We start from the raw sequence: 26,358 nt of genomic DNA, 5'->3' as shown, positions 1-26,358 counted from the left end.
GCGTCAGGTATCGGCGTGAGGTTATCACGTGTGCGTCAGGGATCAATAGCGAGAGGCGCGCTGCATGGCGAATGCTGTCAAACATTTCCCCGGCGCATCACGCCATACAAACATGGCGGGGCGGCTGCAGGCGTAACCCGCACGCTCATTGGCTGAGGCTCCAGCGGCCGGTGTGACGTCGGGGCTGCCGAGGCGCTGATTGGGTGACGCCACATGGTACCACCTCGCCTGAGTCCCGCCTGGAAATTGCTGTTTAAAGACCCTATAAAGCCGGGGCGAGGTATCATCTTCCAGTGTACAAGGAGTGTTCACCGGGATAACACGAAATAGGTCGTCTGCTGTGCGAAAAGCAGAAAACTTAAGTGCTCTGTAGTTTGAGTAAGTACGTTGACTAGTCTTAAGTGGAAGTGTTACAAGTGTCGTTATATAAAAAACACCAGAGGAACCCCATAGAGTTGAACGACAAGCAGTTTGGACATTTTTTTTTAATAGGCTTATGTCGGAAAATGAAGCTTTTTAATCAGCTGAATTCATGTGTTATTGTGGCTTATTTGTGCAGAATTTTGTTTATATAAAAATTTAAGTAAACTCCAAATCATTGATTTCAACATTAGAACATATAATTAAGGTGTGCCTATAAGAATGGTGCAAACTGAAGGTGTCCCATTTACAGATAGGCCTACGCTTACTGGCAGCCCGTACACAGCTGTCGGCCTACCAGTGAACACCTTGACAGCCCCCCAGACGACAACCAATTTGCCGGCATGCCAGCTTACGCAGAGACCCTGGCCGAGGCCAAGCCTGCCGACCCACAGGTGATCACACAGCTCGCCAATGACACGAAGGTGAGTCTCCAAGGCTAGTTTGTGTGGCCAGGCTCGTGGGTTTGTCTCGATAATTGGCTGTTGACAATCCCTGCTCTTGGATCGGAGTAGTTTGTCTTTTAACATCAAATTAGACGCTGATGCTCTTAAATATACACATTTTAAATATATATTTATTTGTATATATATAAATAAATATATATAAATAAGGTACATTGGGATTGTGAGGATACATAGCATAGTAATTGCATTCTTGTAAAGCCACTAGTACGCGCAGCGTTTCGGGCAGGTCCTTAAACTAAATATATTTATCTAATCTTAATATATCTATCTATTAAATTGGTTTTGAGCATTGTGTATATCGTCTGTCTCGAGCCTGGCTGTGAATTATTGTGTGTATTCCTTGTGAATCTGTGAAGTAAATTTACGTCGCAGACCGGCATGTTTTGCCGGCTGGCGACACAGGTGCGAGCTGTCAGCAGGATAACGGCAGGCTCGGCCCAGCTAGGGATGCTGCCCATCTTAAGATGGACGGTTGTATTGTGAAAGTCGTTGGCGAATATTAGATACACTTGCAGGCATCTGTTGACCTATATTATATATATACCCCTCTTGCGTAATAAGGCACCAAAACGTACATGGTGTGTACCTATGCTTAGGCTAAGCTTGTTATTAAATTGATATTAATGCGATGACATTACTTAGAGATAAATGGTAATTTGTTTTTTAGATTATAGTTTTTTGTATGTATTTACATTTCTAAAAATACATTAACAAGCATATGTAGCGTTTCGGGCAGGTCTTACGGCAAACAAAATATTTTATACATGATTTTGAAGTTATTTCAAAGTTACAGCTTTTGAAATAACTTCAGGTGGTGGAAACTGAAACTAAACTTACTAATAGTAATGGTGGTATGCATGAAAACTTGCAATAATTTGAAAGTTAATAAAAGTCCAATGAATAATGTATAAAAAACTTAGAGATGAAATTTGGTTGGCATTTGTACATAATTATGTATCCACAAAATTAGTGTGGCTATATAGCAAAGTATATAAATGAAGCCCATAGTTTAATTGTATTTACTAAATAATCTAGCATTTGGTGAATGTTAATCATGAAAATGATCAATATTCCAAGTTGGGATAGTGACAGCTAAAGAAAATGGGTGTCAAGGCCACAGTCGGGGAAACTGATGCTAGATCAATTTAAGCCAGTATAAATATACATATGTGAAGATCTCTGAAAAATATTGATCATGAGTTTAATTTATAAGATAAATGGGCAATTTCTATGACGTACAAAATAATCAAGCTGATTTAGATAATTATGCTTCATTCAGGCTTTTCCTTTTATTTCTTTACATTTATAACTTTCTCTGATAGTTGGTTAAATCCGTATTCAGACCGTTGGTATATTTAAGAAATGAAAGCGAATATAAGTATATTTGTAGAAAAACAATGGAAACCAACGCTTGTGGAGGAGAAAGCCGTGAGCAGTGACTGGCAAGTGGGGAGTTTTTTTCCGGGGAAAATTTTTTGTATACAAGAAGGTCGATGACAGCTGAAGTGCAATAGTGCATGCATGTTGGTGGCTCTGCAAGACTATAAATTCACATGAACTTTGTCAGACCCGCAGGATGGGTTTGGGGGTGCATAATTCTGCCCGAAATGTAGGACTTAGTTTAGTTCATTTATTATGCACCCCATACCCATCTTGTGGGTGGTAGTGGAAAGGATTACAGAGGCACATAATGGGCTCAGGGACTGAACCCCACAATTCATTTAGCTAAGCCTGCCACCACAATTTAGGATTGGAAACAGGATGCGTTTTCACCTACAGCGTTATAAACCCATTGAACCGCCTACCCGTCGAAGCAGTATGTGTCAAAATTGTTAAATTTTAAAGTCCTACTGGGAAAAAATCAAGGAAAATGGTAGGGGGGGTTAAGTTTTACACCGCCATAACAGCATGTACAACACTCCCCAATAGGATGAAAACCTGCTGGGTTGTTCATCCTTTCACTTGTACCCAGGCACAGCTGGGTCTTGATTAAGTCTTAAGTAAATAACTTATCAAGATTAACATTTGTCAACCCTTAAAAACTTACTGGTGCAAAATAGGAAAGCATTTACATTTGACAGGGTATTTTCCTAACTCAAACAATGTGGGGTTTACTATGTTACATACACTTCTAACATCTCTTAGATGTTCTCTAAGAGATGTTAGATGAATGTTAGAATGAATAAGAGATATTAGATGAGATGTTCTGAATGGCAGGCGGTGATATTCACACTCAACACAGATTTGGGGGGACCTTTAACAAGCCGCTGGCTTCCTGTCCTCATTGAGGCCACTAGTATTAGTTCCCTCAGATAAATTCAGTAAATGCTGTGTGTTAGGGGCTCTGTAAGAACACCAGTGTTATGTTCTCTCACAAACAATGTACTTGTATATAAATAATAAATGAAGTAAACTATGGGCAATGTTATTTTCAGAGTAACATGTATAGGGCAACTATACGTAGATATCTATAAAAGAGGTCCACATTTGGAGGCCAGACACTTGGGGCTAGCTAGTCTTGCCCAACTTTTCAAGATGCCACATGGGTGGTATGGGAGTGTCATAGGCCAGTCAAGGTCAGCCTTGGTGCCACACTTTTAAGAAGTATTGGCTATTAGTGACCTGCAATTTTCATAGTCTTAAATGGAGGATTTGTTTTCCATAATTTTTTCTTTTGTGTTTTTCAGGTGTTTGTAATAGTAATTTTTTTAAGATGAGCAGAAGAGTGGGGGTTGAATTGAGAGGGGCAGAGGGGGCGGGGGGGTTGAATTGAGAGGGGCAGAGGGGGGGGGGTTGAATTGAGAGGGGCAGAAAGGGGGGGGTTGAATTGAGAGGGGCAGAGGGGGGGGGGGGTTGAATTGAGAGGGGCAGAAAGGGGGGGGTTGAATTGAGAGGGGCAGAGGGGGGGGTTGAATTGAGAGGAGGTAGGAGAGACCCGGGCACAACTGGGTACCCTGTCAAGTGGTATTTTGTGACTTAACAGTTCATACATGACTGGTGGATTATTATATATTAATCCAAAATAGTGTTTTCCTCTTTAGGTTAAATAAAATATTGTGTATGCTGTAGTTAAACAAATTAAGTACAGTATTGATAATGTCTAACGATCTTGTATACAGAAGAGTGCCAAGGCTGGTGGGAGAGAAGGGGTGGTGGTGAGCGGAATGTCTGGCCGCTTCCCGGAGAGCAACAATGTGCAGGAGTTTGCTGACAACCTCTTCTCTGGTGTCGACATGGTCACCGAGGACTCCCGCCGCTGGACCCCCGGTAAGCTGCCCACACACTATCCACTAGTTTTTAATTCCCCCTCCCCCCCCAAAAATGGGTTTAGTTATTAACTGTACTTATTTCATATTCAGATACAGGTAGGTCTATTTTGTTCAGACAAAATTTTTTTATTGAGGGCCACCATCTCTCTAGCAACCCCAAAAGACAGAAAGCAGGCATCTTGTCAAAGGTCCCTCCCATTTGTCCTGATTTTATTGAGCTGGATCTTAAAATTCAGCAATGTTTTGGCTTTTATTGCTTTGGCAGGTAGGCAGTTCCATGAGTTTATAACCCCATTGTTTTGATGATGATCAGCCCTGTCATGTCAGGTTTGCAGTGTTAGTTCTGGGGCCCTTAATTGTTCCTGGTATGAGAGTTGACTTGGTTCAGGAATGATTTTTTGTTGTCCAGTGTTGAACTTTCTCCATCACAGATATGTCTGGAGATAAGGTCTCCCTGCTTGAATACAATAATCCAAGTGGATCAGATAATTTAATCCTGTCCTTCCTGTCCTCAATCTCTGGTGCCCCAAACAGCACCACCTTACAGCTGAATAACTTTTCTTGAATCAAAGATTTGCTTGACTACTGTATTCCTAGGGTTTGGTTAGCTTTCTTTTACTGCAGCTTCAACTTGTTGTGCAACTTTTAGTGAATGGTGGATTCTGACTCTCCACTATTTCAAGATCCTTTCACTGCTTTTTTTCTGAATAAATGTTTCTTAAATTACAGTAATGCAAATTTTTTCAACCACAACCAATAAAAAATTTATTAGTCATGTATATTACTACCATAACACTAAATATCATTAGTACTAAATTTTTTTTTCTTTTATACCAACTCCAATGATAGCTTAATGAAGACATCTTAGGCAAGTTCCAAGTACAGTATTGAAGTACCATAGTCTCGTTTTATTATTTTTATAGCAACTAGTCTTTTGATGCTAGCAACTATCACAATGCTGACAATTTAAATGTTTATATTAATGTGGAGCATTTTGTATTTTTTGCTAGTGCAATGGTTACATATACTTGATAATGACCCTTTACCATTTTTCTATTGATCTACATAATTCTCTATTTTTTCTCATTTAGTTTTAAATCCTAGTTTTTTCCATTTTATACCAAAAATGCACAGTGTATTAGTGGCTTTAGGCATTGTAACTGTCCTACCCATGATTCGTACATTTTTATATCCTATTTGTGTGTGTACTTTTGCTTAAATGAAAATTATTTATATAGGTTTTGTATGCATTGGATTAACTTCATAAAATAATAACCATTAAATTAAAACTTTATTATGCAGATACTGTACACTGTAATTATGTCCCCCCCCTAGTGTAGTGTAATTATTTACTTAAAATACTAGTATCAGCTGATGATACATGACACTTGACCACTTGTTTACAACTGTTTCAATCATTAAATATTTTATTACTGTTCATTAGAGCTAAAGTAAATAACTTGTCTTGAAGGTTAATGTTTCCTCCCTGTCTCATTAATGTCTGAAAATGGTTAAAATCTTGTTTCTCTTAAACCCTAAAGCTTTGAAGTAAATTACATTATAGTAACTTCTCAAGATGAAATATTTGCTTATACCATAATTTTAGTAATTTTAAACTTCCGTTTCCTGTAAGCTTATTATAGTAAATTAGTCTCGAATATTGTTGTGGACCAAATGTGTGTGTTAAATGTCGCTCTACTGTGTTCCCAGGCGTTCATGGTCTGCCACTACGCTCTGGCAAGCTTCCCGACCTGGCCCACTTTGACAGTGCTTTCTTCAGTGTATCGCCAAGACAAGCTCATGCCATGGACCCCCAACTGCGTCTCCTGCTCGAGCTAACTTATGAGGCTATTCTTGATGCTGGTAATGTCCTGTGATTTTCTTATAGTACAATACTTGTAATTTAGAACACCTTCAACAAAAGTTATTGGATGGCAAATGGATAAATATTTACTGTACAGTATATATATTTTTAATGTCATTTTCTCTGCAGTACTGTACATAACTGTAACAATACTGTTGAAGAATTTGGTAGATTCATCTTTTCTTGCTCTAAATAGATAAACATTAAAACATTCACTTCTTGCCCTCTTTAATTCTGGTAGCACTTTATAGGTGTGAACCCGAGTGAGTTACGTGGGCGTCGTGTGGGTGTGTATGTTGGTGTGAGCAGCAGTGAGAGTGAGGAGGCATGGACAGCTGACCCAGCAAATGTATCCGGCTATGCCCTCACTGGCTGTTGTCGTGCCATGTTCCCCAACAGATTGTCTTACACATTTGACTTCAAGGGTAAGTTATCTTTTATAGGCACTAAATAAACATGCCAAAAGTTTATTTTGGCTTTATTCTATTAATATTTTTTTAATTTGACGAGTTTAAAGAGTGGGTTGGGTTGAGCAATTTACTTAGCAAATGGGCACTACAAACACTATTGGTAATTTTATAGCAATCATAGTAAGAAACGTCTTCTCCTGTAGGTCCCAGCTTTGCAATAGACACAGCTTGCTCATCGTCAATGATAGCACTTCAAACAGCATGGTCAGCAGTGTCTGAAGGAGAGGTGGAGGCAGCAGTGGTGGGGGGTACCAACCTTACTCTCAAACCCCAGAACTCGATGCAGTTCAATGCCCTCAATATGCTTGCTCCTGATGGAAAATGCAAGTCCTTTGATGCCTCTGGTGATGGGTTAGTATTCAGTCATATCCATTTTTTCTTTATTGATATGAATAAAGGGTTGTTAATTATATTTTTAATTTAGGAAAATTAAATTGGAAACTGCAATCTCAGGTATGTGAGGAGTGAGGCAGCAGTGGTGATATTCCTGCAGCGGGCATCAGATGCTCGCAGGGTGTATGCCCATGTTGTCCATGCTCGGGCCAACACTGATGGGAACAAGAGTGAGGGAGTCACTTTTCCTTCAGGCAAAGTACAGAGAGAACTTCTGCAAGAGGTTTACAACCATGCTGGAATATCTCCCCTAGAGGTTTCCTACATTGAAGCCCATGGAACTGGCACAAAGGTTTGTCTTATGATGCCACTTCTTACAATATGAAAGCATGCATGCTAAAAAAATTATTTTTACATCGGTGTAACTAAATTTTCATAGAATTTAGTGAACCAAATAAAAATATTCATAGGGGACTATGGAAATTGACATTGCAATTATCCTTCATGACTCTGCTTAAATTATATTAATTGCCTTTTAACATTATAATAGCATAATAGCCTAAACTGTGTGTTAATATCATGTGCTTTCTCAGGCAGGTGATCCACAGGAAGTGGGTGCTTTAGCAGAGGTGTTTTGCCCTGGTCGCTCAAACCCTCTCCTGATGGGCTCGGTTAAATCTAATATGGGCCATTCAGAACCTGCTTCTGGGCTCTGCTCCATAGTAAAGGTTGGTAAAGTTTCTCTACTACAATACCAACATAGCTATTTTAAATTGGTCTTTTTGTAGTTACTTGCTCAACATGTACAGTCAGTATTAATGATTTTTAAAGTGAAATGGTTTCATATTGCCAATAATATCCTTCATGCATACTACATACATTATGGTTCAGGTATTGCTGGCAATGCAACGGAAAGAGCTACCTGGAAATCTGCACTTCAGTTCCCCCAATCCCAACATACCATCACTACTGGACGGGAGTATAAAGGTACAAAACTTCTTTGAATTCTTGATAATCTCAAATGTTGGTGTATAATTTGTAAAATTACAAATGGTTGATGAATCATTACTTAAATCATTCTTTGTGATTAGTTTTTACCTCTCAAAGATTTTCTAATGTTTTATTGGTCTTTGGGGTCATATTTAGTACAATATTCTATTTTCTATTGGCTGCTTTGTCAAAACTTTCAATCCTTGAGAGGACTAAATAGATTAATCAATGTTTATATACTACCTGGGCCAATAAAACCAATAAAATATTTTGGAGTGCAGTGATGATTAATCCAAACTTGGTCTTTTAACAAATTTGAGGCATTAATTTAATGAAACGTAAAAATGGTTGAAATATTCTAACCCAGATCTATCAACATGGATTAGCGTGCTTGTCATACTTTTTTTTCTCTCTCCTAATGGGCTCACATTGTAGAGATTATCCTTAAGTTTCAACATCCCATCCCCAACTTTCCAGCCAATTTGATTAATACAAGGTGTGGTGAATAGAGATATTGCATTATGTATATATCGCATTATGGCCATAACATGGTTTAATTTCACACAACTGTATTCTCATCTAATACATTTGTTTTGTATATTACTGTTTTTATGAAAGTATGGTAATGTGCATGTATTAGTGTTGTATTTGGAGCCGCTTCAGTTTGTTAAAAGGTAAATTAGAGTAAAGTACTTAATCATAAAGAGTGTAAAAGTGAATTAAGAGTATGCTAGAGTAAAGTTTTAATATGTAATGATTATGGTTGACAGGTTGTAAGCCAGAACACCCCCTGGTCTGGTGGTTATGCAGCCGTGAACAGCTTTGGTTTTGGTGGTGCCAATGTGCATGTTCTCCTGCATTCCCCAGGAGATTACCCCAAGCTCACAACTCCAAATCACTCGCGAGGTATTCTCATACCCTCCACGCAAAGAATAAACCCAGCATCCTCTCCCAATGGATTAATTCCAGAAGAATGTAGCTTTACTATGGACACAGCTGAGAAACATACTAAAGAGGATTTGGCAGTTGGTTCGTTCTCCGATGACCAGCCAAGGCTGGTATTGGCCTCTGGTCGCACTGAAGAGGCAGTGACAACGCTACTAGAAGGAATCAAAGAAAGGGCGACCCCGGCACTCTGTAGTCTCTTCGACAAACTGTGTGATATGCCCACCAACAGTCACCCTGCTCGTGGTTATGTTGCTGTTAACTCTGGGAAAGAAGTTTTGCAGGTAAGAAAATGTTAATGCATAGAGACCCTAAACATGGGCCGATATATCACACTGTACACAAAATATGGTGATCATGTGCTGTTATGGTTTGAATTAAGACAAATATTAAAAAGGAACTTGGTTCATGGTAGGGATACTGTAGGTGGAATGTATGAAACTTGGTAAATGCAAATGTGTGGCAGAAAATGAATTGTGAAAATTAATAAAGTTGTGGGTAAGTATTGATCCTAGTGGCAACAAGTATTAAAAAAAATAATGTAAATGGTAATAGAGTAGGAAATTGGGTTGGAAACCAGAATGAATATGAAAGGCATTAGTGTTGAATTTAAATACTTGTACACTTGATAAATTTGCTTGAAAGCAAAGACTGGGAGAGCGATTACAATGAAAGTGTAATACCAATACTGTGCTGATTATGAAGAAAAGATAGGATGTGTGGTTAGAAGGCTATATGAAGTGATTGCTTCATTTCCACAGGAGTGAATCACTCAAAGTAGAATGGTAAAAAAAAAAGTTTATGGAATTAAAATACAATACAGAACTGCAATGAAAATTTTTCAACTCTGTACTTAAAGTGGAGGAAAGTGTTCTATGGTAGTGATTTTGAAGGAATACTTAAAGCAAAAAAACAAATATGTTAGCATTTATAAAGTACATTGCAAAATAAGATGTTCTTAAATTTACATGGTCATAACCTAATTATACCACCTGGTACAGGTGTCCCGTGCTTCGCCCTCTCCGCGGCCCCTCTGGCTGGTCTTCTCCGGCATGGGCTCACAGTGGAGTGGCTGTGGCCGGTCCCTCCTTCGCCTGCCTATATTTGCTGCCTCGGTCAGGAGATGTCATGCTGCCCTCCTGCCACTCGGACTTGACCTTGTTCAAATTCTGACAAGTGAAGACCCTCTTGTAATGTCCTCAACAGCAGCCAGTTTTTCTGCAATTGCTGCCATGCAGGTACAGTATTAAAATGTACAAGTACAGTAATGTACTGCATATTTTATTGAAATACAGTATTTATAATGAAGCAAATTATTAGCAAGACTTAAAGTAAGATGAAGATGGTCTGTGAAGACATTAGTTAGTATACAATTATTAGAGTATAAAGAGTAGAACCCACTTTAATGACTACAGAGTAGTGATAGTAAATGTGTATCTTAAAAGTTATGCTGTGATTACCAGCTTTTATGTAAAACTAGAGTAATCTAGTGTACTGTAGGAAATACTGTATATGACCATTAAGAATTGTTACTTAAGGTTTTTCTTTTCCTGATAATGTCAGGTGGGCCTTCTGGATCTACTAAGAAAAGTTGGGGTGCAGGAGGTGGCAGGGATGGTAGGACACAGTGTTGGGGAACTGGGATGTGCTTACGCTGATGGGGCTTTGACAGCAGAGCAAACGGTGCTGGCAGCCTATTGGCGAGGCAGAGCTGTGCAAGAAGCCACCCTTCCTCCTGGTGCTATGGCTGCAGTTGGTAAGTTGATGCTAGTAAATTTATTGATGGTTAGTGTGTTTACTGCAGTTAGAATTTTTCAATCTTATTCTGGGTTCCACATTTGACGTGAAGCATAGATTTTATATAATTATCCTTAATTTGCATAACATAGTGAGGCCTTCCTAAATCTGGCATTGAGAACCTGAAGTCAAGGCCAGACTGGCTGCAGAATTTTGAGATTGAATATAATAATTTATTCACAAGAAGGTACAATGGGTTGGTGAAATTACACAAGATTAGTATTTTTACATTCTTGCAAAGCCTAACGTGTAGCATTTCGGGCAGGTATTCAGATATGGTATTATAACTTTAGTTTGCCGGTCACTAAACTACCAAGCCCTGACTGTTCTACTGAAAGCAAAAGTAATTTTCTTTTTTACACTATATTAGTCAGCATTTGTGTGCACACAAAATTGGTTTATATTTTAGTCTATGCTGGAATATTATCATTTGCAGTAAAAATTCAGACAATTTAGGAATGGCCAAGAGAGTTATAAAAAAAAAAAAAAATGGAAATTCAGATTATTCATCAACCTGCTCTAGAATTAATGAAGATTTTGGAGGATCTGTCTTGCCACAGAACTAGAATTTGAAGGTATAGTACCTTTTTAAATTAATACCATATAACATTTGTCAGGTCTGAGTGCACAAGAGGCAGAGAAGTGGTGCAAAGATGGTGTGATTGTAGCTTGTCACAATGCCCATGACTCCGTCACGCTCTCTGGTCCACAAGACGCCATCAAGGAGGTGCTAGAAAAGCTCACCAGTGATGGAATATTCTGTCGTGCAGTAAAGTCTGAAGGTGTTGCCTTCCACCATCCCTCCCTCAAGTCTGCTGCCCCATGTCTCTTCAGAGAGCTAAGCAAGGTACAGTTCATGGGTAATGTAGACCTAATGTTGGTAATCTGGTCACTGTACTCGAAAAGGTATATTAGGCATCAGTAAATTTCCTTTGGTTCTAATGATAGTTCAATATTAAATGATGACTGTACTGTATTGTAATACTGTAAATGATTAATGTTATATATTGTTAAAAACTTTCAATTCAGATCATCCCATGTGCTCGGCAACGGTCATCACGGTGGGTTAGTTCGTCAGTGCCAGAGACTCGGTGGGATTGCCCAGAGGTCAACCTTGCCTCTGCTGATTACCTTGTCAACAATCTCCTCTCTCCAGGTCTGTCATGTGTATAACTTGGTTTTGTTAACTATTGTACCTATGATAGGAGAATAAGACGTTTTTAAGAATTTTAGTACTGTACAGTAATACAATTTTGTGATAGTATATTCTGAGTAAAGTCAGTTTTAATGCTTTCTTTAATTTTATTGCATGCACGAGTTGTAATAATTTTATTGTTTAATTAAATATAATGGTACTAGTACTGTAATTTATTTCAGTACTGTTTGCCGAGGCACTGGAAAAGGTTCATGCCAATTCTGTGGTAGTAGAAGTGTCTCCTCATGGTCTGCTGCAGGCCATACTAAGGAGGTCATTGCCACAAGCTACACCCATCCCTCTCATCAGGAAGGATGCAAAGTGCCCTCTGACACACTTCTTGGAATCCCTTGGAAAGTAAGTAAAGAAAAATGCCAAGGCTCGGGGACAAGAGTTCCATTTTTCCCCAAACATGCCTGCACTTGACTATGTATGGAATGATTGAAATTTAAATGCAATAAGTGTTTTGTAATACTAATAAAGGTTGAGAGCCTAAAGGCATTGTACACATGATGAATGGGTACAAGAGGTGTTTGTTATATAGTGGGGGTAATAATAAGGTAACCTCAAGGTAACCTCAAGGTAAGGTAAGGGGACTGTGGATGGTGGGAGAAACTGTGATAGCCTGTAAAAGGAATATCCGGAAATCTTTTATCACATGGGAAGTGTTAAAAAACATAAAATAGATTAAAAAATGGAGAGGCTTTCACAAATGCAAAAGGTGAAAGATTAAAGTTGAAAAGTTAATGCATGGTCAATAGTGAAAAATAGAGAATAGGAGTGTTAACACCTGGTTAAAGTACCTCACTTTACGTAAAAATTGTAAGAGAATGGATAGGTGTGGTAATTCTACTAGCGAGTGTATTTTACTGTACAGTATATGGCTTATTAATGTTCTTTAAAAATATTGTACATTAAAGTGCATGAACAATAATCACATTTTCTTAATCATCTAATCAACAAATGATATACGTTGGGTATTACGTTTGTTTAAGATTCGGATTTGACAAATTGTTAAATTACAGTATAGTGAATTTGTGGCCTTGATTTACTCTCCTTTGCAGAGCAATATTTTGCTTGACAAAACTAGTTCTTTGCTGAAAATCTGAAGTGCAGAAGTGACAAATATTACTAACTGGCATTTTTTTTATCTTTAGGATGTACCTAGGTGGTGTGAGCATTGATGTAGGAGTCCTTTACCCTCCACTTGCTATGCCTGTTCCGTCTTCCACTCCATCCATTGCCAGCCTTATCAGGTAATAATAAAATGTCTTGGTTTATATCAAAATGCACAAAAGAATGTTTAATATTTCCAATTACTATTATTACATGATCAATTAAAGACTTGGTATATATATATATATATATAATAGAATTTTAACTTTGTGTGAAGGTGGGACCATTGTCAGGAGTGGGATGTGGCCCGCTTCAGCACCTCTCCCGCAGGCTCCGAGTATGAGGTGAAGGTGGACTTGGAGTCCGAGGAGCATCAGTACCTTGAAGGCCACACTATTGATGGACGTGTTATCTTCCCTGCCACAGGCTACCTGGTGGGTAAAGCATAAAGACATAAAATAAACCAGTCTCCATGGTGTAGTGGTAAGACACTCGCCTGGCGTTCCGCGAGCGCTGTGTCATGGGTTCGTATCCTGGCCGGGGAGGATTTACTGGGCGCAAATCCTTAACTGTAGCCTCTGTTTAACGCAACAGTAAAATGTGTACTTGGATGAAAAAACGATTCTTCGCGGGGAGGATCGTATTCCAGGGACCTGCCCGAAACGCTACGCGTACTAGTGGCTGTATAAGAATGTAACAACTCTTGTATGTATCTCAAAAAAAAAAAAAAAAAAAAATTTATCCTATTTAGATTTGTTAACTGTATAGTATAGATATCTAGATACTGGTATGCAGGGTACTGGTACATAAATTTGTGAACAGTATGTAATGATTTTATATATGCAGTTATCCATTTCATTTTACATGGTAAACAGCACCCTCATTAAAATATATTTAATTTAAAATGTCACTGTATCCCCATAAAGCTTACTCTATTGCTTGCAGGTGTTGGCTTGGCAAGCATTGTGCCGCCTGAAGGGCACACAGTGGGAGGAGACCCCCGTCACCTTCAGCAATGTGACACTCCACCAGGCCACTGTCCTCTCCTCCCCTTCTAACAATGCTGCTGCTCCCACTACCACCACTCTTGTTGTCAGGATCTTGCTTGTTAAGGGAGAGTTTGAGGTAAGAATAAAGCTCGTTAGTGTGTTTTATATTTGAAGTTAAAAGTATATTACTCTTCTAAATATTTTTTATACTGTAATGAAAATAAAATGCCAAAATTTGGTTAAACTTAAGTGCATTAATACTTTTTTAGGTGGTTGTAAGTGATTCGGTGGCAGCCTCTGGATGTATTCACTTGGGAGTAGAACAGTCTGGTGAAAGCAAGTCTTTGGTGGATTTCCTGACTTCATCAGCTGAAGGAAATGGTGAAATTCTTCAACAGAAGGATGTATACCAGGAACTTAGACTTCGAGGGTATCATTATGGGGGAATCTTCCAGGGCATTGCACAAACAAATCTAAAAGGTGAAAAAACTAGTGTATGCAGCTTACGTTGGTGAAAAGTAATTCTTATACTGTTCATATACTAATTCTTATTCATTTGCCCATTTTTTAATATAGAGTACTGTACTATATTTTTATTTTGCCAATTGCTTCATCTGGATTTTGTAATTTGCAAGGAACGTATGGGACTCTCATGTGGAAAGAGAATTGGGTATCGTTCCTTGATACAATGCTCCAGTTCTCCCTAGTTGGAGCTAAGCAGCGTGCACTGATGCTTCCCACTAGAATACGCAAATTTACTGTTGACCCCAGCAAGCTCCTATGTAATGTAAAGGAGGAAGATGACCTTAAGTCAGTGACTGTAAGTACTTGTAGCATGTTCTGCATGACAGTGTTGATAAGGTTTACTATAAGGAGATATACATGGTCCTGAATAATTCCTTAGGTTTCCAAATACAGTTCTTATGTTGACCACCTTAGTATATGCTGCTATTGTGTTATCAAATTGAATGTGGGCTTCAGGGGACAGATATGGTGAGATAACAACCCCCAGGTCTCTTTGTACCTGATTCTTGAAGGATTTAATCTGTGTACTTTGTGTCTGGCCCCCCTATTCCCTACACAGAATTTCATTACTTATTGCCTAAACTCTAGTAGCCATTATTTAGACCATCCTTTGTTTGGTCTAGGTCATCTTGTAGTCTCTTGCTATCTTGCCAACTCTTATACATTTATATGTACATGTGAGTATGTGTACATGTACCATTAAATGGCCCGATATGAAAGCAAACATGTCATCATCACTCCCCCTAGCCATAATCTTTTTCCTATATCAATACATAGTAGGGCATAAATAAACTTAAATGTTATGATGCCTCTTCCTCCTTGGGCTGGTCATACTACTGCGGGCAGACATAAATTTTACATTCAAACACTATAAATCTATATTGAAAGTGTGACTTTGTGCTGAGTTAGCACTGCAAGCACTGGGCCACTGACAGTCATATGTACTTAATGTACAGTATTGTATTATATACTAGAGGTAAAGTTGTCAAACAATACAAAAAAAAATTATTGTATTTATAATTTTTTCTTTTGAACCCTTGCCAGGTACAGCACAACTCTCGTATTGGAGTAACATCTTGCCAGGGAGTACTTATTCAAGGGCTGAAGGCCACACTCGCCCCAAGGAGACCTACCCAAGACCGCCCTCTGTTAGAGACCTACCAGTTTGTCCCACTTCATTTGACTGAAGAATGTAAGATTGAATCTTGTATTTCAAAGGAAACACACCTAGGGCTGCTTCTGGACATAACCCTAGAGAACTTGTTAGGTCATGGGCTGAAGATTGTAGAGAGCACGGCTTCTGCAGCTTCAAACACCTCCATCCTAGATACAGCTGTGGCACTACCACTTGCAGAACTTCTCGCCTTAAAGCCACAGCTTAAGGCAAGTCCAAATATATTTCCTATTGGATCATGATAACAAATTCTAGACTTCATGTTTTTGGAAGATGAATATATGTCTAATTGTTGATAGGCAATAAAGAGTATCAACACTTGTATGTATCTTGTTTAGGCAAGAAAACAATTGACATGTTCATTCCAAACAGATTGACTACATCCTTCACACAGCTGAAAAATTATCGGGGGAAGAGCAGGAAAGTCTCCACTCTGCAGGAGTAGTTGTAAAGGCTGACCTTGCCTCAACCCTGTCTCCACCCCCACATCTTCTTATCCTCCACCAGTGTCAAGATTTGGAGATAGTTGACAAACTGAATTATGGCTCATTTATCATGACAAACAATGAAAGTGTAGAAGAGATTTTAAAAGGTGCTGGGTGCCATGAGATTGCTTCAGCAGAGAAGATTGGCATGAAATTATTCAGAAAGGTATGTTGTACCTAAAGTAAAGGGAAGAAGTAAAATTTGTAATATAGATTACCCTGTTATACCAGCTTATTTTTGTATACAGTATGCTTGTTAGCATGTCTAAATAAAAAAGCTTTAATCTTTCTAATCTTGTTTAAAGTAGGTACACTTGTATCTTGATGGGCTTAAGATCAACATGGAGATGAAGAGTAACTTCATACAGGAAAGGTTACAAACTAACAAGGTTATCTGAATGATGGGCTTATCACTTGTGAACACATCTGACATTTCAATACAATATGAATACAGTAATGTAGATACTGTGTGTTGCTGAAGTTGTACACACTAGTTCATAAGCTGGTATTATGGGGCTTGTTTTGATGTATGGATCACATCCTGTTTGTAATGTTATATTTGGAAAGTTTATTATTAGTTGTCATTCTTAAATTAGGCTTGTACCTTTTTACTCAGACCCAGGTGGAGGTTTCACATGCAACATTGGAAATTTGTGGTACTGATGCTAACTACTCCTGGGTGAATATGCTTAAGGAAAAGATACTGGATCCTACCATTGAAAATTTGTGGCTCGTCTCTTCAGGTGAACCCTCATCGGGTATCCTAGGACTTGTAAATTGCCTCAGGAGGGAACCTGGGGGAGAAAAAATCCGGTAAATATTTTTGATAGTACCGATCCCAATTCTTTAATTTTTAAGCATAAAATTCTGAACATTTTGATACACAAGAGTTGCTAATAAATATCATACGTTTTTACAGATGTGTGTTTGTTCCTGAAGGAAAGGCTATATTAGACCCAGATTTGCTTGCTCGTGACTTGGCCATCAATGTTCGTCAAGGCAAGGTTTGGGGAACATACAGACATGTACCATTGAGTCAACTTGCACCTCAGCCGTCCACACATGCTTTATTGAATGTAGCCACTCGTGGCGACTTAGCCTCTCTCACTTGGTTCCAAATGGCCTCACAAGAATCATGCGAGAGAGATATGAAGGTGTGTGAAGTCTACTATGCGCCATTGAACTTCCGTGACGTGATGCTGGCCACAGGAAAACTGCCACCAGATGCTTTACCAGGAGATCTGGCAATGAAGGTGTGACAGAGAAATTACATAGTTATTCTTTATATTTGCAATTTCACATAACTATAGTACTGTAGTTGCTTATCAAAAAAGTTTTAAGGGTCTTATATTTTTTCACCGTGATTTTACTCGACCTACTTCCATTCCAGGAGTGCATCTTGGGACTAGAATTTTCTGGTACGAGTGGTGGGAAACGTGTGATGGGTCTGGTTGCTGCTGGTGGGTTGGCCACTAGTGTGAGGGCTGACACACTACTCACTTGGCCCGTTCCTGCCTCTTGGTCTCTCAAAGACGCTGCTACTGTTCCTGTGGTATATGCCACGGTACGTAAAATAGTTCTTTTAAGACTACCATGTGTAGTGTTTTGGATCATGCTATATCTGCATATACAAGCTTAAATTTATTGAAATAGTTCAGGTAAGACTGATAAAAATATTTAAGATTAACTTTGCCTTGTTACAAATTGGAGCTGAAATTAAAAAAAATAATTTACTGAATAAAAGTACAGTACAGTATGTAAAATTGGAATCTTATTTCCACAGGCTTACTATGCATTGGTGGTACGTGGAGGGCTGCGACAAGGGGAAAGTGTGCTCATCCATGCTGGTTCTGGTGGTGTGGGACAGGCAGCCATTAGTATTGCCTTATCCCTATCTTGCACTGTTTATACCACCGTTAGTACTACACAAAAGAAGGAATTCTTGCAGAAAAGATTTCCTCAGGTAGGTTGAGATTTAATATGCGTTATGTTCTGTATTCATTGTCAGTCGTTGTTATTATGTAAAAAGTTATAACGTGTCATGATACTGATATTTAGTAAATTGTTTCAAAGCCTATTAAAACAGTCACTGCTCCTACTCACAGCTGAAAGACGAGAACTTTGCTAATTCACGAGATGTGAGCTTCGAGTACGCAGTACTGGAGCGAACTGGAGGCAGTGGGGTGGACGTTGTACTAAACTCTCTGGCCGGGGAGCTACTACAGGCCTCCGTCAGGTGCCTGAGGGAGCATGGTCGCTTCCTTGAGATAGGCAAGGCTGATCTCTCCAACAACACAGCCTTGGGTGGGTAGTAGGGAGCAATATTTAAGAAGATATTTAAGACTAAGTTGCTTGCCATTCAATTGCATTCTGGTGTATTGTACAATAAACTGTAAAAATGGTAGTACTTCTAGATTTTTTTCAAAGGGTTAACTTAACATTTTTATTAGAGTAAGTCACTTCTTAATTGCAGGCATGGCAGTATTCCTGAAGAATGTGACTTTCCATGGTATCTTGCTGGATGCTTTATTTGAAGCCACTCCTGAAGAGCGACAACGCCTCAACCGTCTTGTGAAGGAGGGCTTAAAGAACGGAGTGGTGACGCCCCTTGCAGCCACATTATTCACTAGGGACTGCGCTGAAGATGCATTCAGGTATGATTGTTCTTAACTAGTTAGGTATACAGAGGGTTTTGTATATTAATATACTAAGTATTATTATATGTACTTAATAATATATTATTAATAATATAACTAATGTTATACTGCATGGCCTAATGTTATAAATGAATTGAGTATGTTAATCGAATACATTATTTGTATTTGAAATGTTTGAAATGTTGGAGCTTGTTAATTTTAATTATATTGCTGTAATTCATGAATATTTGGCAATTTCTCATCTATATGTGACTACGGTTGAATGGTAGAGAGAAACGACGTGTAATTTCAGGGAAATTTTTTAAAGTTTTTCCCACAATGAATTTATTTTTTATTATGATCACTAGAAAGGGCAGATTATGCTATACTGTAGATACAAAATAAATTAAAAAAATGACATTAATTTTAGCTCTATATACTGCACTGTAGATTCAAGAAAAAGAGTGGATCCAAAATTAAATTACCACGGCCAAAGAGGGAGTGGCATACGGTAATTAAATCTTGCTGTTTAATGTTTAAAGTTTATAATTTTGTCTGGATAAAGAAAGACTACAATCTAGTGTTTTAATATTCTTGCAGATATATGGCAACAGGCAAACACATTGGTAAAGTTGTGCTGGAGGTGAAGCCTGAGGTGACCAGTAACTCGCCCACCTCACAAAACACTACCTTGGTGTCGGCAGTACCTAGAGTGACTGCTCACGCTCACATGGTGTATATCATAACGGGTGGGTTGGGTGGACTTGGATTGGAGCTGGCTGGTTGGCTGATCAGTCGTGGGGCCAGGAAACTTGTGCTCACTTCTCGACGAGGCATCAACACTGGATATCAGGTATGTAGAAGAGTACATCATTTCTTTCATATGATAAAATACAATAGTACTGGTATTTTTGTGTACAGTACTGTAATTTTTTTGTGTAAGGAAGGGACTGCAGTTATTTGAATCTTGCTACTAGAACATTTAATAAATTAGTTAAAAAATTCTAAACTTTGTTAATAATTGTAATGTGACTACATTCACCCTAAATCGGTCGGAAACTGTAAACTGCTCTGTTGATGGAAATTGTGGTATTGCCACAGGCACTCTGTATGCGACGGTGGCTGAACTTGGGTGCAAGTGTGCGGATAATGACACAGGATGCCTCTACCTTTGCTGGGGCTACCACACTCCTGCAAAAGGCTGCTGAAGAGGGACCTATTGGTGGCATATTTCATCTTGCTATGGTGAGACATGTTAATTTAACTTTGTGTATAACTTGTTTGAATATGCATTGATATTTTATATTTGTTTGTATTTAATGTTAAAGATGGTTTAAAATCATAAGTGTTTTAAGTACTGTATATAAAAAATAAATGGAACATGAAATGTGCAAAGGAACATATGTAGTGGAAAAAGTTTAATTAGAAAAATTAATAAATTTAAAGCAATTGGTTATGATAGGTGCTGCAAGATTCTCTACTGGAGAACCAGACAACAGAGACCTTCAGCATCGTAAACACTGTCAAGGGTGATGGAGCAGTTGCCCTCGATGCTGCTTCTCGTACCTTCTGCCCAGACTTGCACATGTGGGTCGCCTTCTCCAGTGTTGCATGTGGCAGGGGCAATGCTGGTAAGCAGTTCCATAGTTTAATAGTTCCATAGTTCCAAAAGATACTTATAACAAGTCTTAGTTAAGCAGTAGTATCATCTAGGAGTCTGCTGACTTTTATTGGATTATCTATATATATGTTGCTCTTCTTGTATAATAGTATGGAGAAGTTAATGTAGATTTCACTTTGTTTCAAGGTTTTGGTAAATTTCTTATTCCTGAGCTGCTTATATATAATCAAAGGTTAGCAATTCCTATTTTCTTTTTTTCTCCACTAATCAGCTCTATTGTGCATTCAAACACCAACACGAGGTGGAATCCACATGAATTTTACTCTTAAAAGTAATTAATTTTGTCTGAAGCTAGACATAAAAGCATGTTGTAAGCAGGTGGTGTTTTTTTCCCTCCCATCCTCACCCTTTCCCAAGTAATGTTGTGTGTATACTGTAGTCTTTTAGTGTGTCCACTAGTCTGGATTTGCAGGGTCAAATGGTAAGTCGCTAGCCATGCCTTTCCTGCTTCTGATCAGAGAATAGATCCAAAATTCCATCTGAAAGTCCTCAGCAGTGAGATGATGCAGTAAAGGAGGAGTTCGGACATAAAGTGAAGAGGATGCTATATGTCTAAACAAAACCGTTGCATGAAAGGCTTCGCATAGGAAATTTGAGCCGTTTGCATGCCAGAAGCTGACTGAAAGCGAGAAACCTTGTCATAGATTGGTGACCTGCATAAAGCTTGCCATTTTCCAAAGTGAAATGGTTGCTTATAACATATACTGTAGCACAGCAGAAACACATCAGATAGGGATAAGTAAGGGCTAATCTAAAAAAATTAATTCAGATGCACTGTACTGTACCCATTTTAAAGATAGTTCTGTGGTCCAGTCCATCCTGAAAGAGGCAGGCTAGACAGAAGTGACTTCCAAATTCCTTCATAGCATGAAGGATAAATAAAGTCTTATGGTGGTGAAGAATATCATAATCAGATTGTAATTTGTACAGAATGTTCCTCAGGGATAATAAATTATCTGGTTTGGTGACGGGCCACAAAAGGCAAAAACTGAATTTTCTCTCGATGACAAAGGCAAGTCATTTGAATGAAAGTTCAGTGTTTAGCGCCATCAACATTAAGGCAAGCGTTGAGGAACATTCGCATACCCACGAGTCACGCTTCCCTGTATCCTGCGATGCTTAAATATCACTAGGACATGTGTAACTTCTTTGTTAACAACTGTGAACCCTTGTTAATGTATCATTCATGGCAAAAACTGCTACAGTGCATGCACATGTGCACAAATATATTTAAGGTGCAACAGAAATTAATTGTACATGTAGGAGGCGACTTGCACGTCATGCATCCTGAAGTGTACAGATTCTAAACATAATAATAATTTGATATACAGTATATATCTTTTCAGATCTTAAATTGACAGAATGCAGAGGAGAAAATTTGTTGAAATAATAATTTCAAAGCCAGCTGTGTTGTGGTGTTATTAATTTGAATGTGAATTTGCAGGCCAGACAAACTATGGGTGGGCTAACAGCGTGTGTGAAAGAGTTGTTGAATCCAGGGTAAGGGCTGGCCTTCCTGGTGTTGCTGTGCAATGGGGCGGTATTGGTGAAGTTGGCATTCTTGCCAACACCCTCGGAAATGTGGAGGTCAGTGATTAGTAGTAGGACTGAATGTTGTAAATGTTATAATGCTTTAAATAAAAAATAAGTGTTATACTTGGTTAGCACTTTTTTTTTTTTTTTTTTTTTTTTTTTTTTCTTCTTTTTCTTTTTCTTTTTCTTTCTCTCTCTTTCCCCCTGCAAGTCTTAATTGAAATGTATTCTCAACAGGTGGGTGGAACAAAACCACAATCAGTACGGTCGGTGTTAGAGAGCCTAGATGTGCTATTACTCAGTGGCTCTTCAATAGTGTCATCACTTTGCCTTGCTACCAGAAACTCTACCAAGGCTGATGCTAGTGGTGGAGCATCGCTCGTCAAATCTGTTGCTAACATCTTAGGTATGTTTCTCACCCAAATAGTGTTTTAAGATGTGCTAGCTTATTTTTGTGAAATTTTGAATTTGTATTGCTTTTTGTTAGTTAATTTAATGCATGATCTATTGCAGTCTTTTGTCACTATCTAGAAAATCATTCTTGTTACAGGAATGAAAAATATTTCAAAGGCTCCCCTAGATGTGACACTTGGAGACCTGGGCCTGGACTCTCTCATGAGTGTGGAAGTGAAACAAACTTTGGAGAGGGAGGCTGACCTAGTACTCACTCCTGCTCAAGTTAGGGACCTCACACTCCGCATGCTTCAAGACATGGATAAGCAAGATGGTACCCACAGACAGACTTCAGATGAAGGTAAGAACCCGTCTTATTTATTTATTTATTTATTTATTTATTTTTGTTTTTCGGGGTTGTGTTTTGGCCATTTGGTCCTGCATCTCCTGAACAGAATCTCCTGTTCTCATGTACAGATTCATGAAAATACATGTATACATTGTGCATACATACATATATGTGAATGTGTGTGTGTGTGTGTGTATATATATAGACAAGCCACTGGCTTCCTGTTCTTAAGGCCACTAGAGAAATGGTGGCACTTGGTTAAATTCAGGGATATAAACACAAGATTGTTGTAGAGCATATGGACCACATGGGCTGCCAGAGCAGCTGCCTATGTTGCCAACCCAACTGTAATACAGTAATAAAAAGGGCATGTATACAAAATACATGTATAATATATAAGTATAATGCCAAAATACATGGCATAATATACTATGTATAAGGCATATTTTTCCACTAATGTGCTCACATTTTTCAACTACAGGTATTTTTTTTAACATGTTTTACTGTATCAAGAACTTTTTGATATTTGTTGCCAGTGTTGGTAATTCCATGCCTTGTTAAGTGCTAACTTGGTGGGCAAAGGGAGTGAGGGGTAGTATAATTTATAATTATTATTATTTGTTTAATTGGAACCAAAACTCAACCTGAAACCTTATCTAGATTTGCTTATATTAGTACAAATAATGTAGCATTGTGTAATTGATTTTTGCAGGACCTGAAGCCACATCATCCGAAGGCACAGTAAAGCCAAAGTCTGAGATGGTGCAGGTGCTACCCCAGCCATGGCTTACCCTGCCCTTGGTGCCAGAGGGTCGTGTTACAATGCTGCGAGAGACTAGCAATTCCAATGTTCCACTGTTCCTAGCAGCTCCTATACAGGGCACAGCAGTTCCCCTCACCGAGATAGCACAAGGCCTCGACCGACCTGTCTATGGCCTGCAGTACCCACCTGACGTTTCCCACAAATCAATTACAGAGATGGCAGAGGTGTTGGTTCAGGTGAGAATTTGATGAGTTACATAGTAAAAGAATTTATATACATTCTTATTTTAACCTGTATACAGCACATTGTTTTATATTTAAGACAGCATTATAAATTAGAATAATAAAATTGACTGCTTTTAAACAGAAATTGCAAGAGTTGCACCCATCAGGAGATTATGCCATTGGAGGGTACTCGTTTGGTACTGCAGTAGCCCTTGAAATGGCCCGTCTTCTGGAAGCAAAGAATCGCACCCCAATTTCAATTGTTTTGTTGGATGGCTCTCAATCTTATGTGTCTGGCATCATTGAAGGCTACAAATCTAGGCACGTTTCAAGCTTGCCTGTACACGAGTCGAGCAGAGTAAACAACGAGGCCCAGGACCAGGTAGAGATGTTAATAGTTTTTGCCATGCAGTTCACATCCGTTGATCCCGCCACACTGAAAAAGTCACTGCTAGGTTTAAACTCGTGGGAGGAACGAGTGAACCTGGTGGCGGAGCTGATAAACCAGAAGAGAATGGAGGCAGGTGTCGATTCTCAGCATGATGACCACCAGCAGGTAATGTGTTGTGAATTGTTGGAGTATTTTACGTAATGGAAGTTTGATTAAAGTCGGAGTATATTGAAAGTACTCTCATTGAAACTATAACATATTGGTTAAAGCTACTTTACAGCCCTTATTACACTATGGCATACTTAATCTATAATTTGCTGCAAAAATTAAGTATACTCTATGAAATAAGTTAATAAAATATTTAAAATTTATGCAATACATTAAATTGCCATAGATAAGTTTGTTTGGGTATTTAAAAAGCTTATGTAAATTATAAATTGATAAAATTAAATTTTGTTTCCATTAAAAGTTGTATAAATGTGAAATTATGAGGAACATACTATTACAAAAATCATTTTTGTGTGGAGTGTAGGCAGTGAAGGCAGCAGAGCTTTTGTATCAGAGGCTACTGGCTGGGAGTAGACACAAGGCAGAAGGTTGCCTCACACCACCTACACTCCTGGTGCGAGCCAGAGACAACCCCCAAGCTGCTGCTCTTGGACATGACTATGGACTCGGCAAGGTGAGGATTTCTTGGATTAATGGAGACTGCAATAGTTGCAAGGTTACAAATTTACTTTGCGAGATACTGTACTGTATAACGTTTTAATTGTTTTGTAACATTAGACAATGATTTTTTAAATACTGTAACATATTGGTTTTAGTCTATACAGTACAAAAAAGGACTGTTGCTGCAATGCTATTAAAAAAACTAATTCATTATTTGGTATTTTGGTCATTGTAGGAATACAATCTATTACATAAACCTTTGACATTGCAGATCATAGGAGGAACTCTTAAAATTGAAGAAGTTGCAGGGACTCACGAGACTTTTGTTTTGGGAAGCAGTGGCCGGCAGGTGGCCAACCTTGTGCATGCGTTCCTGCAGGAAGCGGCTCTCTCTGCCAAACTCCGTTAGTGTTCTTGAACAAAAAAAAGAATGTGGTTATATTCTGGTGAAAAGAAAAATTACCAGGAGTGATCTGTGATATAACTTTAGGGGAGTTATGGGGGTAAAAGAGAAAACTAAAGGGCTTGGGCAAGATATTAAATTTACTACGTCATTAGGATTTACTATGTCATTGTGACTTTTGGACCGAGTAGGTCTTCAATATATCTTTGCACTGACCAAAAGAAAGAAAAACAAAAGTTTAGTACCAGGATATTCTTGATGAAAGTGAAGACAAAATATAGCTTTAATAGCTTCATAACTGTTCTTTTGGTTTTGTTTGTACATGTGCTTATTTATGCATAGATAAGTCTCATTTTTGTCTTTGACCAAGAGATTACAAGAAAAGTTTCTTGTTTGATATACCTCAAAACTTATGCTGTGAAGTGCATTGACTTGTTATCCTTGTACACTTAGGGTATACTTTTGATGATCCTAGGTTCCAAGTATAGGAACACAAGGAAGATATGAAGCATATTCTTCAGAGTAAAGGGATTGAGTATACTTAGAAGTGTTTACATAAAATACAGGGTTAAGTATGCATAGAACAGTATTTTAGTTTTAAGTTGTAATTTATTTATAGGTCTATGTAATGGCACAGGCACCTTATTCCTGTGTTCAAATACATAATGCTGTTATATAGTATTATTAGTTTTATTAGATTTTAAGTAAAATGCATAGGTACACACTTCAGTGCATCGATATCTAATGTGATAGTCTGATTACTCGCTTATTTCTGTGGGATGTGTTAATTGAAAAGGACTGTTTAAGGTGTGTTCTTGTATGTTCATCTCTTGACAAGTGTTGCAGTGCCATCAGTGCTCTTTGGTAAAAAAATTTAGATATATTAGGGTGCTTGTATATTTTTCTGCACATATTTCCTTAAATATGTAAACATATGGGAAGATGTAGCATCATGACATGGCTGGTAACTTCAAGTCAAATTCACTACAGTATAAGTAATCGGTACATATCATTATACTAGCCTGCTCATTCCTGCCTATTGACACAAATGTATCCTTATTTTGACTACCTATATTTTAATTTAAGTATTTTTGTATGAGATGATTTTAATGTATTTGATGTATGTGTGAATTAAGTTTTACCTAAGCAAGTATATTTATTCCACTTGCAATAACTTAAATTGTTTTATAGTTGTATCATTTTTTAGGCCCATGTTCCCATATATATATAACTTTGTATTTACATTGTGTTCACATTAAAAATTCAAAGTGTTTAAA

At 38.3% G+C, this 26,358-nt stretch overlaps 1 protein-coding gene across 1 annotated transcript; it reads left to right on the top strand.

Annotated features, from left to right (window-relative positions):
- The first annotated feature begins 238 nt into the window (after positions 1-238).
- LOC123773166 (fatty acid synthase) lies at positions 239-26,358 on the top strand. Its single transcript, XM_045766699.2, has 38 exons — positions 239-378; positions 674-845; positions 4,007-4,154; positions 5,867-6,019; positions 6,272-6,445; positions 6,634-6,841; positions 6,944-7,175; positions 7,417-7,551; positions 7,715-7,810; positions 8,584-9,042; positions 9,760-9,996; positions 10,322-10,514; positions 11,173-11,402; positions 11,585-11,711; positions 11,933-12,107; positions 12,908-13,006; positions 13,144-13,300; positions 13,812-13,991; positions 14,125-14,335; positions 14,491-14,675; positions 15,425-15,763; positions 15,927-16,205; positions 16,656-16,852; positions 16,959-17,292; positions 17,430-17,603; positions 17,823-18,002; positions 18,145-18,343; positions 18,513-18,693; positions 19,276-19,528; positions 19,777-19,920; positions 20,138-20,306; positions 21,801-21,943; positions 22,127-22,295; positions 22,440-22,643; positions 23,344-23,630; positions 23,761-24,174; positions 24,542-24,691; positions 24,950-26,358. The coding sequence occupies exons 2-38, from the start codon at positions 765-767 to the stop codon at positions 25,085-25,087; spliced, it is 7,434 nt and encodes a 2,477-aa protein (XP_045622655.2). The 5' UTR covers positions 239-378; positions 674-764; the 3' UTR covers positions 25,088-26,358.

The sequence above is a fragment of the Procambarus clarkii genome, chromosome 81 (assembly GCF_040958095.1).
Source record: "Procambarus clarkii isolate CNS0578487 chromosome 81, FALCON_Pclarkii_2.0, whole genome shotgun sequence".
In the NCBI taxonomy this organism is placed as follows: domain Eukaryota; kingdom Metazoa; phylum Arthropoda; class Malacostraca; order Decapoda; family Cambaridae; genus Procambarus; species Procambarus clarkii.
Note: the sequence above shows the minus strand (reverse complement) of the source record. Positions and strands in the feature narration are given on the sequence as shown.

Excerpts from the sequence above, each read along its gene's own strand:
- LOC123773166 (XM_045766699.2), top strand. The coding sequence starts at position 765 with ATGCCAGCTTACGCAGAGACCCTGGCCGAGGCCAAGCCTGCCGACCCA. Across the intron at positions 6,842-6,943 it reads TTTGATGCCTCTGGTGATGG|GTATGTGAGGAGTGAGGCAG; the intron begins GTTAGTATTCAG and ends CTGCAATCTCAG. Across the intron at positions 14,336-14,490 it reads TGCACAAACAAATCTAAAAG|GAACGTATGGGACTCTCATG; the intron begins GTGAAAAAACTA and ends GTAATTTGCAAG.